Source organism: Clarias gariepinus, chromosome 6 (assembly GCF_024256425.1).
Source record: "Clarias gariepinus isolate MV-2021 ecotype Netherlands chromosome 6, CGAR_prim_01v2, whole genome shotgun sequence".
Classification (NCBI taxonomy): Eukaryota; Metazoa; Chordata; class Actinopteri; order Siluriformes; family Clariidae; genus Clarias; species Clarias gariepinus.
The window spans coordinates 16,332,214-16,352,984 of NC_071105.1; the positions used below are offsets into that span (position 1 = coordinate 16,332,214).

At 43.0% G+C, this 20,771-nt stretch overlaps 1 protein-coding gene across 4 annotated transcripts in view; it reads left to right on the plus strand.

Moving 5' to 3' along the window:
• The window catches only part of ptprfa (protein tyrosine phosphatase receptor type Fa), a 244,962-nt gene that overhangs the window by 135,874 nt on the left and 88,317 nt on the right, over positions 1-20,771 (plus strand). For all 4 annotated transcript variants that reach the window (XM_053499332.1, XM_053499336.1, XM_053499333.1 and 1 more), the window contains exon 5: positions 8,051-8,239. In XM_053499332.1, coding sequence (XP_053355307.1) covers positions 8,051-8,239 — 189 coding nt within the window. The remainder of the gene's footprint in view (positions 1-8,050; positions 8,240-20,771) is intronic.

The following is a 20,771-nucleotide window of genomic DNA, read 5'->3' on the forward strand; positions in this document are numbered from 1 at the left end:
CATGTTAATTGTTCACTGTTTACACGGATGGGAAGCGGTTCTCCTTCAGGGCATTGCGGGTCAGGGTGTACCCGGGAGGAAGGAAAACTAAAAGCAGAGTGCAGATGTATCAAGTTGTTTCTTTTTTCAAGTGCTTAATGCAGCTCGAGCAGTGTGTAGTGTACTTCTCTCTTTCTGATCATTTGTCACGCCTATACCTTCGTTAATCATTAATACATTAAGGGATGTGTGTCGTTTACCAAGGAGCTTCATTCCTAATGAGAATAAAAGTGAGGAAAGAAAGTGTGAACTCATGAAGAACTTTCCATGCGGTCATGTAGCGTGAGTAGAGTACTCGACATGCAATTTGTCTCGCCTTCTACTTCGCCAGCGCTTTCTCTTTGGAATGAGGTCAGGCTTTGGATGAACATGGCATCATCTTTCAGAGCATGAACATGTACATGTCTAAACACTGTGTGTGTATAAAGCTCGTGAGAATGCAACGTGAATCCTAGCACATGCAACACACACCGGCTGCCGCAGGCCGCATGGGAAACTCTTCAGCTGTAGATGTTGTATCTGTTGAAGTCTTCAGTCAACTGTCATTGTGTGTGTATGTCTATGTCTATGAGTAATCAGCCTGGGGTGTTTAAGGATCTATTAGAGGGAATTCTTCCACTTTTGTGGGTTAGATGGAGTGTAAAACTGCACCTGACAGTGTGCGAGTGTGTGTGTTTTGACTCTTGGCTCTGGAAGTCACTAAAAGCTCATCAGATCAGTTCATCGAGCCGATTAAAAACATTGACTCGCACCAGAGGAGACTGAGAAAGTGTCAGCGGTTGCAGTTTGTACTTGAAGTGTTTTAGACTACAGGACCATATACCTAATAACTTGTCCTTTCACTGTATGTCTAATAGCAGTGAACAAGCTGAGCTCATCACACCTCATCGCACACTTCACTAAATACTCGCTTGCTAACTGTAACTAGCTTTCCTCCAAGCCATCAAACAAAATCGAATAGTTGTGTGTTTCCACCAATTACTTTTCTGCTGAGTGTTCAGTTAAGAAGTTAGGCACATGATCTGTGTTTGTAAGTATCGTCTAGAATTAACACTTGTTAATTTTACTAGTTAACCAGTATTTTAAAAAAAACATCAGTTCAGCATGCAATCAGAGGATGACTTGTGTTATCAGACTTTGTGCTTGGTGGGTTTATCAGACCTGTGCTTGGTGGGTTTCCTCCAGGTACTCTGGTTTCCTCCCACAGTCCAAAGATATGGAGGTTAGGCTAACTGGCGTTCCCAAATTGCCTGCAGTGTGTGAGTGTACGTACTGCATGTGTTCGTGCCCTGCCATGGATTTGCACCCTGTCCAGGGTGTACCCTGCCTCATGCCCTCCTGGGATAGGCTCTAGATCCCCGTGACCCTGAATACAGGATAAAGCAGTATAGAAGATGAGTGAGTGAGAATCCACAAGTAGTAGTTGGCACACACACATGTGATGGAAAAGGTTGCAAATATTTTAAAACAAAAACATCAAAAGCTTAAAACAAGTGTTTAAACTGATAACAGTCTTAAGTCCCACATCACACTCATCCATGTTTACTACATATACAAAAAAAATGTGTGAATTCTTAAATTTTTGTGAAGCTGCTTTGTGACAATGACCATTGTTAAAAGCGTTATATAAATAAAATTGAATTGAATTGAATTAAATTGAATTGAATGCAGTACAAACCTGTACAACTTGGCAGGAACGCAGTACAAACCGCTATGGACACAGTGATGTCTCCCTTGATGTCGAACTTTTTGGACGTCAAAAACGAAAACGAAAAGGCTGGTGAGAAGGTAATTAAAACGAGATGTAGGAAGAACAAAATAGAGAAGCACAAACAACAGCATTGACCAGTTATCAGTGTAACGAACCTACAAGAATAGCGCAGACAGGAAAGATTGGATAGAGTTCTCACAACGACCTCTTCAGGCTTGTGCTATGACTAGGATAAGTCCATGCCATGTTGTAGAAGACCATATGGTTAGGATTAGGGTTACCCTAACCATAAGTTCACATTATGTTTTTGAAGTGGTTACGACATTTATGGCATGCTTGCATCAAGTTATCAGAGTGTTTATGTCACGGTCAGAGAATTTTGTGTTTAAAGAAGTTTATTCCACCCCACCAGACACAATGACAACAAAGTAAGTGCCCAGTAATCGTGTGGTGATCTAATCGGACATAACCAAGTAAAAACTCATTAGACTTATTAAATTAGGAGATGACTAGTCATTTTGTTCAAAGGTAACAATCATCTAAAAGGCTGCACATTTCCATTAAATCATTCAGATCCTTTTAAGGGAAGTCTTAGGGGTTTGGGTCATTGTTGAGATGAGGTCAGGGCTCTGTGCAGGCCACCCAGCATCTTCCACTCCAGCCTCGGCCAACCATGTACTTGGGGAGCTCACTTTGCATACCCTAGATTTATTAAGCTTGAACATATTTGGGCCGTTTGGTTTCAGTAAAGGGGAATATAAAAGTAATGCATCAACACATCTTAGACTATTGTGTTTGTTCTAATTTATGGCAACAGTTTGAGGAAGGATCATCAAAGTTATGAATATTAGGTGTCCACATACATTTGGCCATATGGTGTATTCTTCAGTCTAACAGAGTGCATTTAGAATGCATTCTTTACCATCTGCCTCATTGTTATTTCTATCACCACCCCTAGTCGACAGCTCCCCACAGAGCTGACACCTGAATGTATTACTCAACTCTTTTATGCAAGCCATAATGTCCAATACACATATGTATAAGGCTCACACAACAATGCTGTCGAAAGTAAATAAAAATGTAAAAGAGCAACACATGCATTTGAAGAGAGACTGTAACTGACGTTGTCTACAGCATCACTTCTTCAAGACAGTCTCTTTCAATCTGCCTTTATTACATCTTCTGTTTATCCATACAGGTTTATTGTACACAACTTTTTCCATTTGCATAAAAGCAGGCAGATGCAAACTGTCACTTTGTATTTATCCCAGTAGCCAGAAACTCAGCACTGTAAGTAAGTGAGAAAGTGTGTTCAGGTAAGGCAACGTTATGACCTGACAGCAGGAGCGCTGTGTTTCATTCCCAGCAGAAGCGAAGCGTGAGTCCTCCCACACTCTGCTCTTTTCTCTGTAGCATTCGGAAAGGTGGCTGACATGCCATATCGGTGTCACCTTCACGTCTGCTTCTTCCGTCTCTTGTTCGCTGAGACATAAAGAAACAGATTATAGTGTAGGGAAAGAGCGTAAATACCCAATTTCAAGAACACCGTCTGTCACATTTCAGTAAAACGCTTGCTAATCCCGTGCTAACAGGTTTGTCTTAGCTTTGTGACTATTAGCTAATGGAGACCGTGTGCTGTTATCAGCAAATTTCCCAAAATGCATGTGAACAGTTGTTCTTTTCCATTAGTTAATGTTCCCTGAGGACATTTTTTAGGCCCGTCATCTGTCCAGATCTGATTACAGAGGGAAAGCACACATATGTGCTGTAATGTCACCCAAATTTCATTTTTAAGACCTGTACTGAATAACTTAAGTCCACAAAAACATGTGTCCACAAAATTGCCAAAACATGTGTCCACTCACTCATTCTCTATATCGTTTATCCTGAACAGGGTCGTGGGAGACATGGGGCTATCCAAAGGGCACTGGCAGGGATCATAAGCAGACTCATACAATACAGTACAAGCCATTTACTTACACCTGTTAGCCTTATCTACATGTCTTTGGACTTGTGGAAGGAAACCAGAGTCCCTAGAGTAAAACCCACCAAGAATGGGCAGATCATGCAAACTTCACGTACTGTACACAGACTAGAGGCGAGGGTTAAACCTTTAACTCTGAAGATGCGAGGTCACAGTGCTAACCACTAAGCCACCGTGAAACCATGTGCCCATCAAACAGCAAAAACATGTCCAGAAATCAACAAAAACTTATAAGTAGAAAACATGGGGGAAAAAAGTACAGAAGCACCTCCATCTACACCATGACTGATAAATCCAGATGCTATGAAAATGTTAATCAGAAATAGCCACGAGCATACAGTACTGTACATGCTGCATTTATACTGTATATCAGACCCCGATGGGCAGTAACACTTATCTGTGTTATGTTCAGTGAGGTTTCGGGGGTTCTCGGATATCTAGTTTGTCTGAAAAGCTATTAACTTCCCAAAAACATGTTTTTATAAAGTTTATAATGGAATTGTAAAGTTTAAGATATGGCTCACCTAGCAATAGATACCCAAGTTGTCCAAAGGCAGAGCCGTGAGTAGAGATTCAGATAACATGTCCTTCATTTTCTCTTTCTGTCTGTTTCTTTGCCCCATTTATGTTCTCTATCTCTCTTTCTCTCTCTGTGGCACCTTTCACACAGAAATCAAGCCATAAAGGCTTCCTCGATATATCGCTTTCTCTGGTGTTTAGTAATTCACACAGGACCTATGTATTAAACTGTCTCAGTGTGTACTTTTAAGGAGTGTGGTTCTTTGCATGTTGGGCAGCAATGGCTATTTGGAAACAGTTTGATACTTAAATGACTGGGGGAAAACACACACACACTCACAGACACATAAACACACACACACACACACATGAACATGTGTGTATATTTTTGTTATACAGAAGAAAAGGCCTCATCTTTTTCTCTACTAGGGCCATTTCAATTCAAATTAATTGTTCTTTGCGTTCTTCTTTTCCAGTAGTTATGTCTACTGAGATACAGCATTTACGAAATGACATGAGTGTGTTAACATTTAAAGGCCAGCATTTTAGCAGAATTAGAGCACCTGTAGTGGTCATGTTGAGCATTTGAACTGTAGATGATTATATGAACATACAGACAGGCGACAAATCTTTTGGTTACCGGCAGTGTGTTGCTGTTTTTCTTCATGTAAGACTTTGTTTTACATTTGTGAAAAGTGAATTTTTTTCACGGTAATAAATTAGCGCATGAGCCTGACATGGACATGACACATACTGTACAGTACTTTTAAATTCCATTCCCTAATTTAGTGTACATCACCGTACATTACAATATATTGCAACCAGTTTTTTACATATAATTCATATATTGGTATCTTGACATCCTAGATTGCATAATAAAGCATGAATGTTGTATTTTCTAGATCCTATTTGGGAAAACATGCATGCATTCATAATTGCATAGTGCATTTATGAACTGTCTGTTTTCCTCATTTTTCTCCAGCATGTTTTCTATTTCTGCTTTGTGTTCTTAATGATATGTGTATTTTTAAAGCCATGCATTAATGTGGATTTTGGACTGTTGTACAAATTACATTAATTAAACTACCAGATATCAACTAGTCACGTTCGGATGTTATATTTACAAAACAATTAAATGCAATAAAATATAATTAGTTATTTAAAAACATGAGTGTGCTGGACTGGCTAATTTAGTAATTGCAAAAGGTAATGTTAGTGTTAAATCAGTGGGGAAATCAGTCTAGCTAAAACTGGTGTAAATATTACAGTATGATGATGTGATAAATGCAAAATGAATACCATGGCCTTAAAGGTATGTACACTCAAACTGAAGTACTTTACAATATTCGAGGGTCATTTAAGTCAAACTGGGACTTAAAATGAAATTGCTTGTAAAACTGATTGACATTTACAGAAGACTTTAAGCACTGTATGGTGATGAGATTCTTGGCTGCACTAAAAAAAATATCAACATTGCAAATGTTTTAAAGAATCGACTGCAGTCGTTCGCATGAACATTCAACAAATGGAATGCCTGATCCTTTAATATCAACTGATAGAAATTGCCACCAACTTGTGGAAGAGACACATCTGTCTGCGGGGACCGGACATACAATCTTTCACCAGCACCACTTGCTCATTACAGGAACTCGGCTAGGAGTTATTGCCACATCCACTTACAGTCCTGACAATCAAAGGAGTTCCTGGGAGGCCAGAGTTTTAGACGACTGAGAAAACTTTCCACCTTGATGGCATCCAAGCACGAATGAAATACTGGGATCTCATAACTGTGTTCTTGTGTTCATGACACAGTCTGACTTAAACACTCCTTGTTGAATCAATTGCATAATGCACTAATTTAATAAAACTAATAGGTCAATATTTAACTATAAAATAAATACATAAATATATTTTAAATGATTCTCTTGACTGTTCCAGATGGTAAGTTCTGGAGGAGTTTGATTTCTCCCACTATGCAGCTATCATGAAGGGCAGCTTAAAAAAAAGCTTGAGAAAAGGGAAAAAAAGGATACCAATGGACAGGCCAATTTATTTATTTATTTATTGTTTGTTTGTTTTCTTTTTAATGATGTAGATATATCTTTCAGCTCCTCCTGAATATTTAACAGAACAACTGTTCCCATAGTGTTTTAGAAACATCGTGTTAAAGCTTAGAAGCCTTTGAAAGGCAGCCATGTTTGTGAAACTGTGATCCATGTATTATAATAAGACCACACACACACACACACACACACACACACACACACACTTAGGAAGAGTAATGCAGTTCTTCACAATGGCTGGTGTTGATGCGGTATTAACTCCATTCCCTACGTGTGTGTGTGTGTGTGTGTGTGTGTGTGTGTGTGTGTCATTCTTACTGCACAAATCTCTCTTTGTGCGTCACTCTGTGTGTGTGTGTGTGCGTCACTCTGTGTGTGTGTGTGTGTGTGTGTGTAGGTTCAAACTAAAACAGATTAGGGTCTTCCAGTTCCTCTGGTTTCATTGTGTCCGCAGAGGTTCCTCCCTACCTACCTTAAGCCATTTATTGAGGGTGTCCCGGCGTCTCCCACACTCGGCTTTAGAACCGAGACAATGGTGAAGTGTGAGAAGCGGACAGTTTATTGAAGCAGTGTGTAACAGTACCCTCAGGTTACATGCTAACACCCAGTCTCTATGCACACCTGGCGTGAGCGCCACCCAGCAAATGCTATTACATCATTACCGTGCCATTTCACTGAGATCACAAAGACATACATACAGTACAGCACAGAACAGCGATTGCATCAGCATCTCTACACATACTCATATCATGGAGGAAAGGGTTAATGTGTCTGAACAGATGAAAAGAAAAAGACCGAGAGAAAAGCCCAATTCGGCACAGCCGTCTTCAGACCGACAAGCTATAAAAATGTACATTATGTATGTACAAGACCATTAGTGTGAGTTACGTTTCACAGACTTCCCTTAATTACTGTAACTAATTCCCTTTTTACACCGACTCCAGTGAATAAATAACTTGTATAGGTTCTGTGTTCTATTATCAGTTTGTGGATCCTCTCATCTGTGATATTTTTCTCATTGTTCTTGACATACTGTACAGTATTTAGAATTTGCACAGATTTTTAAATCAAGTCTAGAGACTCAGAAACGTAAGATTCTTTTTTTTCTGTTTCCTTTTTTGTTTTGTTTAAATACAAATATTATATCGGTAAAGACGAAACTAGCAATCAGGTGCTGACATCAACATACTAGGATATTTACCATCTTCAGTTCTATTTTAGCCATAAACACACGTTCATTGGTGTACTGTATATGGTGCGTTTTAGTGTTAAACACACTACCGAGGCATAAATTCTTAAGTTCTGTACTCACTGAGCTCTATTTACACCCGGCCAGTCTTTCCCACACTATCAGCTGTCAGGGAGAGACTGATAGCACACCTTGAGATTGCTTCTGTTTGCTTTTTGCATACACACACACTCGCTCGCACATGCACACAAGTACAAACACACAAAGTGTTTGCTTTACTAAGCTAACTTACCTGTTTAACTAACCTTTAACCTGTGCAAGCAAAAACAAAGCCAATTTAGTTACTTAGTTACTTTAGTTACTTTTTCCATGATAATGATGCTTATGATCAATGGACTTGTGTTTTTTTTTTTCAAGTAAACTTATAATATCAAATACAGAGAAGACCAAAAATGTATAGACACTTCAACAGGTGTTGTCTGTTTTTAAGGATTAAGAAAATGATTAGTCCAGACAGACTGCTAACACCATGTGTGTATTTGCAGAGGACCAGATCCCCCTTGGTTTCCCGACTATAGACATGGGACCTCAGTTAAAAGTGGTGGAGAGGACTCGCACAGCCACAATTCTTTGTGCGGCAAGTGGGAACCCTGATCCTGAAATCTTCTGGTTTAAAGACTTTCTCCCTGTCGACATCAACGGCAGCAATGGGCGAATCAAACAGCTGCGCTCAGGTATGAGAATCAGCAAGACACATGGATAGTTGCATAATATAACTTGTTAAAATTTGCTTTAAATTGTTTATTTAAAAGTTTAACAATTATAATTGATATGCACTTGTTTGGTAAAGACATTTGAGTTGGAGTTGATCTGTTAAGTAGTTTAGTTATACTGTAAAGTTTCCTAAGCTTGTTACTATATGTGCAAACACTGGCAATTGTCACTTTAAAGCACGTCGACGTCTGAATTATTATAAAGTTTCCAAAATGATTGTCTATATATATTAGGAGGAAAGGTTCTTCAGCATGAAAAGGCAAGGTTCTTTCTGGCTGGTCATGTGAGCATCCGCTTCAGTTCTCCTCACTCACTTGAGCAGACTGCAATTAGTTGAGAGGCCACTCACTACAGACAACATGACCTCCTTCGATGGAAAGTTCACAGAGATCATTAACTAGGTTAGCCGCTAGCCTGACCCCTCTAAAAGTCTGAGTGCAGTACAAAGAACGGTTTTCACTCTGTCAGTTATCAAAGACGCTTATGAAATGCTTACTGTAGATGATCCCTAAAAATCTCATGTTGATCAATAGATGAAAATGCCTAAGACCTAGAACTGCATTTCACAAAAAGCTGTTGTGACTCTCTCTATATTTTATTCAAATGCAAACACATTTACAAGAGGTATAAAATGCTACCTTTTAGAGAACAAGAAATTGTATCTTTCGGAGCTGATATTTAGCTTTATTCACTTTAGAGTTATACTTTACTGGTAAATGGGGATTCCGTTCAATAGCGCTTAGGCTTCAAGGATTAATGATGAGGGACCAAGATGGCTGCCACATTATTTAATTGCATTCAGGTATTTTGGTTCATCTTTATAGATTAGCATAAGATATACTGTATATACTGGGTGAAAGGAGACTTTTACATTTTGGTTCTGTGTATTACTAAAAGATTCATTAGTGGTACTATATAGGTACTGATAGTTGCGATTCAACCCCAGAACTCTTAGTTCTCTTAGAACTCTTAGAACCTCCCTAAATGAGGATGGGTTCCCTGTTGAGTTTGGTTCCTCTCAAGGTTTCTTCCTACTGCCATCTTAGGGAGTTTTTCCTTGGCACTGTTGCCATCGTCCTCAGTTTGCTCATTTGGGACAATCTTATTATTTAATTCATACACATTCACATTTCATACAAACTTAAATAATTCTTTTGATTGTATAAAGCTGCTTTGTGACAATGTCAACTGTTTAAAGCGCTATACAAATAAAATTCAATTGAATTGAATTAGTAAGCTGAGGGGGTATAAATTGGAAAAAGTGAAGACATAAAGAGAACCTTACAAGATTTACAGAACTGCGCACCACCTCCATGGTTTATTCTCCTCACCTTCCAGCTACATACTGTACCAGTAAGAATTTAAAACTACTTTCACCTTTGACTCCAAACCATATCAGTATGTCTGTCATGGCATTCGGACTGCTGATATGGTTTGCAGTCAGAGGTGAAAGTAGTAAGACATCACACTCCTGTATGAGAGAGGTGTTTTTATCCCTGGTGAATAAAACACACTTTTATTAGTTCCTGGTAGTGCACTCAGACCTTTTACATTCAGTCAAATCCCTAGCCAGGAAAAGAATTTCAACTCACTATCTTTACAAGTAAATAAACGTTAATTATTGTAACACAGATTAGGCAGTAACCCAACGCTCATATTTTGAGCAGTTTGATCAGTAGGAAATTCCCCCATCCATCATACAGTGAATGCACATTTATGTCATTTAAGTGGATTACGTGTTCCTAAAAGTAGAACTGCTCTTAAGTAATAAGACAGATGTCTAAGGCTAGTTTTACCAGGAAATGCTAATCCTTTTTTTATGTGGACCTTTTTGTGACTCCAATTAAAATATCACAGCAATAATATGTGTGTATGTGTGTGCAGGGGGGTTGGGGGTGGTTGCTGTGCAACAAAAAGAGTCTTATTAAGGGCAGAACTCGCTTCTATTTAGCCCTAATTAGTAGATTAGTGATGGCTCCTTAAAAGTTGACCAATAACTTGTTTAGAGTCCAGCAGATATGCACGTGATACACACGAGAGACATGGGCTGAACTGGAGAGAGAAACAGCAGACACAGAATAAAAAAGAGAGACATAAAATATGAAAGAAGAGAGAGAATGAGAGAGAGACATATTTTAGTCCATTTATTTTTCTGCATTATAGGCTAAAATACAGCATCAACTGAACTTTTACGGTAACTTTGCAGAAAACTTAGCAGCTAGCCAGACGCTGCATAATTAAATATCAGTAAACACTTCTAATATAAGCTAGTTCATCAGAGTGGTCTGTCATATTCACAAAAGGCAGGAGTGCACGGTATGATCTTATGACAGGTGTCTGGGGTCAGGAGAACAAGGGAGAAAAGTTGGTTGTGCTCTCTGGGAAGGAGTGATGGTGAATTCTGTCTCTCTCTCTTTCTCTCTCGCTTTCTACTGTCTACATTATATATGCTATACTGTATATCACTGTGTGCTGTAAAAAAAATCAGTAGAACTTATACAATAAAGAACCGTAATGTCTTATATAACATAAAATAACCCATAAGCCAGTGCGTTTGGTTGATTCAGGAGACTAGATCAACCAAACGTATTAGTTGCTCAAAGACCCAATCAAGTTTAATGCATTTGGGGTTTGAGAGATAACAACCTTCCTCCCGAGCCTCCACAATTAACTCAACTAGCTTGTAATGATCCAAACTGATGCAGACTTTCATTGGAGTTAAATCTGTGGTAGAAGTGGTTAAATCTGTGCGAGCTATTTCAGTTGTAGTTGTGGCGGCTCAGCATTTAAGGCTTTGCATTACAGATCAGAAAGCCACATGCTCTAATCCCAGAGCCTCCAAGCTGTCATGGTTGGGCAAACCCTTAACCTTTAACTTCGTCGTATTCCGCATCAGCCAAATGAGCACATGTAAAGAGTTACAGGTTATTTCATACAACATTAAGATATTATAGTATAGTAGTGTTTTATGATCAACTTTACACTTCTATATTTGCCACCCAAGTTGTTTTACCAGCATTTTTTTTTTTTTACAGTGGAATAATATCCAATCATGAGCATCTGTGAGCTCATGTGTGCAGAACATAGCAAATTTAGCACTTCCATCTGAGAGAGAGAGAGAGAGAGAGAGCTTCTTCCGTAACATACTGTAGAATGAGCAGTCTAAAAAGATGCACTGGCTGCATCACAGTCTTCTGATGTCTCAAAGAAACCATGTGGTAGCCTTCGCCCTCCCTGGTTGGTAGATGTAATAGTATAGGAAAGAGCTGGCTAGTGCGTAAAAAAAAGGAAATGTTGGATGCATTTTTTCACCAGATGTACAGTATGATGCTATATCAAATGTTGGATGCTATTTGTCAGATGTACATTATGCTTTGGCGTTAGCCCATATATGACCGCTGTAAAGTAGAATGCTTTTTTCACACAAACAGATGATTAATAGTTCAAACATTCTATTTATTAATGTATCCATATTCTGTAACACCCATTTAGATTATGCTTTCATGTACAATGTAACTAAAATTTATGTACACTGTTACCTTAGCAAAGCTAGAGTTTTACCTGAGGTAAAAAAAAATTATAATAATAATAACATGATTTGTGGCATGTCAAATTGTCACATAAAGGGTATGTACTGTGTATATAATTTGCATAAAAATTATACCAAGGAATATTTTTTGTTTTGAAACACTTCTAAAGGAAATGCTCCATGGAGCGAAAATTACAATTTAATTACGAGGGGCGTTCAAGTCAAACCGAGACTTTCTGAGAATGAAGGCGTAAAAAATGGTAATGCAATGTTAAGACTTTTAGCTGCAGTAAAACCTTTGAATAGTGCAAACGTTTTAAAGAAGGGCATACTCTACGTCTGTGAAAGATCCTGCCCTTGGTGGGTCAGAATTCATCAAATGGAACCCCTCTGGAACAAACTTTACCAAAGGAAAATGCAGGACATTGTACAACTTCATACTGCCAATCGCTTCACTTGCACATTACAGGAACTCAGCAGGGAGTTATTTTCACATCCTAGTACAGTCCTGACCTTTCTCCATGCCCTTTTCACATAAAGGAGTTCCTGGGAGGCCAGCGTTTCATTTGTGTAGCAGGCAGTCCGAACATGACTCCGGAATACTGAGAAAACTTTCTTCCTCGATGGTATCTAAGGACTTTTGAAACACTAGTTACAACATTAAACAACTAATTAGTGTAGCAGGGGATTATATAGACAAATGAAATGATTTTATACTTTCAAAACTGTGTTGGTATTTCGCACAATCAAACATCCCGGTTTGACTTGAACATTGCCTGCAATCAGAATCTCAGCGCGTAAAACAATATAATTATCAACAATGACTTTCTCTGTAAACTTAGCGATCATTTCTTACGGTCTGAGTAGCACAATGCTGTTCTAATGCAAGATATCTAACATTATGATCAGCATTCTAATTATATCAAAAAGCTAAAAAATAAACCAATCAATCAAAACAACAATTTGCTCAAGAGCTTTTACACTGAACAGCATGATAACACGTCTGTTCTTGGGATCATGTGATTACAGTGCAGTGAGGAAGATTCCTTTCTCTGTATTGCATCATATGTGTAGAGCCACTGCAAAATTTAAAGGCCGCAGCAGAGCTGAGTGAAAATTATGGATCCGAGTGTGGAGTGAAGCATGATGGGGCAGAATAAGTCCAATCCCACCCCCCACACACACACACACACACAAACTCACAATGCACTTTTGTAGACCAGGAAATGTATCTTACATTCCCTCTTTTTCCTGTTCCTTTCTTTCTTTGCTATACTAATTCTCTCTTTCTAATCTGATTTGCGTTTGTATTACCTCACCAGGTGGTACACCAATTAGAGGTAAGAATCTTGGACACAAAACATCCGAATGCATCACCACCACCTCCTCCGCTCGCCACACAGTCTACCATTGCTTCCGTCTATCTGTCTGTCACTCTCTCTCACTCTCTCTCTCTCTTTTCCTTTCTGATCCAACGTTTCAGTGCATGAAGGCTTCAATCATCTGCCTGATTTGTTTACTTCAATTACACTACTGTACATGAAGATAGTTAATTGAAAACAATAATACTGAAATATATCCACTGTAACATCCAATAAGGTTAAGGTTGAAAAGTCTGAATGGGCTACAAAGACAAAATTTCATATTGTATGTTTGAAAACTTAGCACTGTTTAAGCTGAGACAAATAGTTTACACTGTATGTTTTATTCGAACAGAACTGTATACCCCTATCTCATTACGTGTTTTGTTGTTTCTTAACCACCAGCACCTGATATTGACAGTTACATTCCACTACAGGAATACGTTCATTTAAGGAAAGTCTAATTATTGTTGGAGGATGTAAACCTGACATGGGCGTGCAGTGCAGAATCTAAATGTAATAAATCTAAATTAATCCCAAGGTTAAGTTTCGTTAGAAGCAGAAAATCAGACCTAAATTAATTTGAAGATGTGGGTAAACAAAAATCAAGTCAACAAGTCATTCTGAACCTCTGAATCACCAAAATGATCGGTGACCGTACTTTATTTTCACACACTGTTTTTACTTTAAAAAGTCTCCTTGGCATGGTCAGTGTGAACTGGCTCAACTGGGCTAGTAAGGATTTTATAAAGACAAACCAAATCTGTGCATGTGCAAAACAAAGACAACAAAAATTGATCTAAATATTATTATCATTCTATCTGAAACATACAGTAGGTATGTCATGATCATCACTTTCACTTGGCTGTTAAACCCATCTAAAGAACCTTTATGGTAGAACTAAACTAATCTATGTAGGCAGGTGATTCCCAGTACCATATATAAGAGCAGAGAAAGAAACAAGTAGACTCGGTACTGCCTTAAAAAGCATTACCTTCAGCGCCCAGTCCTTCAGTGGATTTGAAAGTTGCTGTCTCCATCTGTTTACTGCAGAGACTCTAAATTTAAAATCCATGATGGAAAAAAGTGAGCAGTGAGCAAAAGAGGTAAGGAAGGGAGGAGAAATAGAGGGAGACACAGAGGGGGAGGGGAGTATGTCGAAGAGGGCTATGTTGAAAAAAAGAATTTGTCACAACCCGTCAAGCTACAGCTCTGCCATGATCATATAAGCACTCCTGCTCCACGTTCCCAACCACTCCTTGCTTCTTGCCACCTCACCTTCCGCTCTCAACACACCTGTGCATTATCTGCAATCATCCTCCTTACCTATTTAAACCACGCTCTGCCACAGTCACGTTGCCAGATTATTGTGTGCCTTTCTTAGCCCAATTTTCCAGCGTTAGTTTCATGTCTCGATTACCTGTTACCGACCACGCTTCGTTTCTTCTCGACCACGCCACTGTCTCACGTTTGGATTTCACGCTCACGGAGTTTTGTTATCGACCCTTGGATTTGCCTCAACGACCACGAATTCGGATCACGGACCTTCTCTTGTCTCTCTGGCTCTGAACCTTGCTCACCTTTGACCACGATAAAGCTTTGCAAAACCAGCCACCAACCTGTGCGGCGTCTCCATTCGCCCGCCGGTTCTCCACGTCTCTGCTACACTGCGCGAAGCGCGCTGCACACCAAGTTCCTCACCGGCTCTTTGCACTTCCGCATTCCTGCACAGGACACACAAGGCGCTCTCGCCGACTCGCGGCGCTTTAGCATTCCTCACAGGTCCACGCTGCACACAGAGCGCTCACACGCGCTTCCGCATTCCAGCGGGACTCCGCTCACGCCACAGCACAGAGCTAAACCGGCACTTTCTCTTTCATCCACTCGGCCGGCTCAGTCTGCTACACAAGCACTACCACAAATCAGGTCTAACTCTGCGCTTGGATCCATCACGCCCTCTAGCGCCCCGTGACAGAATAATCTGGCCAAAAGGAATGGATCCAGCAGAGGCTGCTCGCCTGAGGGGGGCATTAGAGAGCCAAGGAACCCTCTTAGGTACACATCAGCAGGAAATCACACAAATCACTACTACACTTCAAACCATCACCGAAACCTTGCAGTCTCTTTCCATTCAGATTCAAAATCAGCCACCTCCTGCACCCGCTCTGCTACATCCCCCCCCGGTGCTCTCTCCAGTCCATGAGCCACGCCTCCCTGCTCCGCCTACCTATGACGGGAATCCAGCCACATGTCGCTCTTTTCTCTCCCAATGCTCGCTCGTTCTGGAACTGCAGGCCACGTCATTTCCCACAGAGCGCTCTAAGGTCGCCTACATCATCACTCTCCTCTCTGGAAAGGCGAGAGAGTGGGGAACGGCACTGTGGGATGCTCAAGTTTCATGTTGCTTCACTTACAGAACTTTTACTGAGGAAATGAGGAGGGTTTTTGATCGTTCCTTCACAGGACATCAGGCAGCTAACCAAATACTTCAGTTACGTCAGGGAGCACGTTCTGTCTCTGACTATGCCATTGATTTCCGGACTCTAGCTCCCTCTTGTGACTGGGACGAGAAAGCTCTTTTTGACTGTTTTCTCCATGGGCTTACAGACTCAGTGAAAGACGAGCTTGCAGCTCGTGAACTCCCCTCGGACCTGCAGGGACTCATTGACCTGGCAACACGTATTGACGCTCGCAAGCGGATTCGACGGTCTGAACGGCAGCCTTGTTTCACACCATGCACCTCTGCACCAACCTTAGACACTTCCGAGGCACCCCCTGAACCCATGCAGATAGGCCGCACACGCATCTCACCCAAGGAACGCCAGCGCCGCAGAGATAACGGCGCCTGCTTCTATTGCGGCCAGACCGGTCACGCTGTGCGCTCCTGCCCACTAAAAGGGCAGGCCCCCCCGTAGTTCTGGGGATGCAGGGGGGCCCCGCATCTGTTTCTTCCCCGGACCAACGATCATGTTTTTCCGTGACTTTGACCCATGACGACCAATCCCACGCCACTCACGCACTAGTCGACTCCGGGGCCGATCAGAACTTAATCTCCTCTTGCACTGCCTCCAAGTTCAATATTCCTCTCACGCCCCTGCATCAACCCTTCGTGGTTCAGGCTCTTGATGGCAGCAAATTAAACCCGATTACCCACCGTACTGCCCCCATCACCCTACAGTTTTCAGGAAACCACACAGAGCTCATTTCGCTCCTAATTGTTCATAATGCTCATGCACCCATTGTTTTAGGCCTCCCTTGGTTAAGGCTGCATAACCCACACATTGACTGGGTCAAAAGAAGGGTCCTGGATTGGAGTCCCACCTGCCTCTCTTCATGTCTACGCTCCGCCCCTATGGGCCAAACCTTGTCTACGCCACGAGAGGTGATCCCCGACCTAACCAGGGTTCCCACAGATTATCATGACCTAAGTCAGGTGTTCAGTAAGTCACGGGCTATCTCTTTACCTCCACACCGCCCTTATGATTGTGCGATTGACCTTCTTCCCGGCACCTCTCCCCCCAAGGGGCGACTTTACTCCCTCTCTCGCCCTGAGAGAGAGGCCATGGAACAGTACATAAGGGAGTCACTTGCCGCAGGGATCATCCGCCCATCCTCTTCGCCAGCAGGGGCAGGGTTCTTCTTTGTGGAAAAGAAGGACAAATCCCTCAGACCCTGCATTGATTACAGAGGGCTAAATGAGATCACGGTCAAGAACCGCTACCCCCTTCCTCTGATGTCATCAGCCTTCGAACTTCTCCAGGACGCCCGTGTCTTCACTAAGTTGGATCTGAGAAACGCCTACCACCTTGTCAGGATACGGGAGGGTGATGAGTGGAAGACTGCCTTCAACACACCCACCGGCCATTATGAGTATCTAGTGGTTCCTTTTGGCTTAACCAATGCGCCGGCAGTGTTTCAGACTCTCATAAATGATGTTCTCAGGGATTTTCTCAATGTCTTTGTCTTTGCCTACCTGGACGATATTTTAATTTTCTCACGCTCAGTCAAGGAACACAGATCCCACGTTCGCCAGGTCCTGCAACGGCTACTTGAAAATAAACTTTACGTCAAGGCAGAGAAATGCGAGTTTCATTGCTCGTCCACATCCTTTTTGGGATATTGCATCTCCCCTGAGGGCATCCAGATGGACCCCACCAAGGTGAGGGCAGTCACCGACTGGCCAGTACCGTCATCAAGACGCGAACTCCAACGCTTCTTAGGGTTCGCCAATTTTTATCGCCGTTTCATCCGGAGCTACAGCATGGTCGCGGCCCCACTTACGACCCTCACGTCGTCCAAGATCTCATTTAAATGGAACCACCAGGCAGACTTAGCTTTCAGGGATCTTAAACAGCGCTTCACCACTGCACCTATCCTCATCTTTCCCGACCCCTCTCTCCAGTTTGTCGTGGAAGTAGACGCGTCCGAAACTGGGGTGGGGGCCATCCTGTCCCAGAGGTCCACAGAGGACAACAAACTTCACCCATGCTCCTTCTTCTCCCGCAGACTCACACCCCCTGAACGCAACTACAACATTGGGGACCGTGAACTGTTGGCGGTCAAATTGGCCCTAGAAGAATGGAGGCATTGGCTGGAAGGGGCCGACCACCCCTTTCTTGTGTGGACTGACCATAAAAACCTAGAATACCTAAGAACGGCAAAAAGACTCAACTCACGCCAGGCACGGTGGTCGTTATTCTTTTCTCGGTTCCGCTTCACGCTGTCTTATCGCCCTGGTTCCAAGAACGCTAAACCTGACGCCCTCTCTCGCCAATTCTCCACTTCTCAGGACGCTTCCACAACGGAGACTATCCTTCCTCCCCAATGTCTTGTGGCAATAACCCGGCTTACTGTGGAGCAGCTTGTCCAGCAGACCCTCGAACGGGAACCAGGCCCAAGCACCGTCCCACCTGACAAGCTCTTTGTTCCAGTCTCTGTACGACCACAGGTGTTGGACTGGGCTCACAGTTCCAGACTGGCATGCCATCCTGGGGCAGCACGCACTCTCTTCCTCCTTCAACAGCGCTTCTGGTGGTCCACGATGAAGGAGGATGTCAAGAACTTTGTGGCGTCCTGTGACACCTGTGTCAGGAACAAGGTAACCAACCGCCCTCCAGAGGGCTTCCTTAGACCGCTCCCCATTCCCCACCGCCCTTGGTCCCACATCTCCATCGACTTCGTCACCGGCCTACCACCATCCCAAAACAATACCTGCATCCTGACCATTGTGGATCGCTTCTCTAAGTCTGCCCATTTCATACCACTACCGAAACTCCCGTCTGCGAAGGAAACGGCTGAACTGCTAATCAACCATGTCTTCCGACTCCACGGACTCCCAGTCGACATCGTCTCGGACAGAGGCCCCCAGTTTTCTGCCCAATTCTGGAAAGCCTTTTGCAACCTCGTCGGTGCTAACCCCAGCCTTTCTTCCGGTTTCCATCCCCAAACTAACGGCCAAACGGAACGAGTCAACCAGGAGCTGGAGAAATCTTTAAGATGCATGGCCACCCGGGATCCATCCTCCTGGAGCCGCTTTTTACCCTGGGTCGAGTACGCCCACAACTCGCTTCCTACCTCCTCCACAGGCATGTCCCCCTTCCACTGTTGCCTGGGCTATCAACCACCCCTCTTTCCGACCCAGGAAGAGGAGGTAGCCGTCCCCTCAGCCCAAACCTTTATCCGGCGCTGCAAGAGAACATGGCAGCGTGCCCGCAACCAACTACGGCGCACCGTAAGTGCCTTCCAAAGCCAGGCTAATCGTCATCGGTCACCAGCCCCTAGATATCTTGTCGGCCAAAGGGTCATGCTGTCTGCACGTGACCTCCCTCTCAAGACCACATCCAAGAAAATTTCACCAAGGTTCATCGGACCTTTCACCATCACCCGGATCATAAATCCATGCTCCGTCCGACTAGCTCTACCACTCTCTATGCGCAGAATCAATCCTACATTTCACGTTTCCCAGATCCGCCGACTGGTCCCCTGTCCACTATCTCCACCCATCCAACCCCCTCCCCCCCCTCGACTCATAGACGGAGGTGAAGCCTTCACAGTCCGTAGACTCCTCAGGTCTCGCCGCCGCGGTCGTGGTCTCCAGTACCTGGTGGACTGGGAGGGCTATGGCCCTGAGGAGCGGAGTTGGGTACCAGCCAAATTCATCCTGGACCGCTCCCTAATCGCTGACTTTCATAGACTTCACCCTGAGGCGCCTACTAGAACGCCAGGTGGCGTTCTTAGGGGGGGGGGTACTGTCACAACCCGTCAAGCTACAGCTCTGCCATGATCATATAAGCACTCCTGCTCCACGTTCCCAACCACTCCTTGCTTCTTGCCACCTCACCTTCCGCTCTCAACACACCTGTGCATTATCTGCAATCATCCTCCTTACCTATTTAAACCACGCTCTGCCACAGTCACGTTGCCAGATTATTGTGTGCCTTTCTTAGCCCAATTTTCCAGCGTTAGTTTCATGTCTCGATTACCTGTTACCGACCACGCTTCGTTTCTTCTCGACCACGCCACTGTCTCACGTTTGGATTTCACGCTCACGGAGTTTTGTTATCGACCCTTGGATTTGCCTCAACGACCACGAATTCGGATCACGGACCTTCTCTTGTCTCTCTGGCTCTGAACCTTGCTCACCTTTGACCACGATAAAGCTTTGCAAAACCAGCCACCAACCTGTGCGGCGTCTCCATTCGCCCGCCGGTTCTCCACGTCTCTGCTACACTGCGCGAAGCGCGCTGCACACCAAGTTCCTCACCGGCTCTTTGCACTTCCGCATTCCTGCACAGGACACACAAGGCGCTCTCGCCGACTCGCGGCGCTTTAGCATTCCTCACAGGTCCACGCTGCACACAGAGCGCTCACACGCGCTTCCGCATTCCAGCGGGACTCCGCTCACGCCACAGCACAGAGCTAAACCGGCACTTTCTCTTTCATCCACTCGGCCGGCTCAGTCTGCTACACAAGCACTACCACAAATCAGGTCTAACTCTGCGCTTGGATCCATCACGCCCTCTAGCGCCCCGTGACAGAATTGAATGAATTAAATGTAAGTTATTGTAGAAAAATTTGTACACTATGTGCACACGTGTGTTCGAATCCTTAGGTGTTCATTTGAGAGCTGGATGTCTGCGAAAAAGAAAAAATATCAATCAAATATTGAAAGGCTGATATTAAGATATTAATGAGTTCAGCTCTGTTATTGATGGAATATTACAGTAAGACTCTACAATCCCATAGTTCTTTGATTCTCTTTTAATTTGTCGATGTGGACACTTACACCCATCCCACGATGCATTTCAGGAAGTGCTTCTGAAATCCAGCACTCAAACATGGCTTCTATTAATACTGTATGTGTGCTTCCATCAGTTGAATGCATGATGTGTGTTGCAGGTCCATAGCGCTACTACACTGAAACATCATGTAAATTCACAGGACTAACTGTCTGTCACAGTTAAACATCATGTATGTCTTTTATTTAAATGTGTGGTGAAATACGTTTGCCAAAAGAAAAGATCCAGAATCAGGTGGGTGCTTTAGTTAAAACCTGATGTCATATGTACTAATCATTGCACAAGATCACAAAAGGTGAAATGA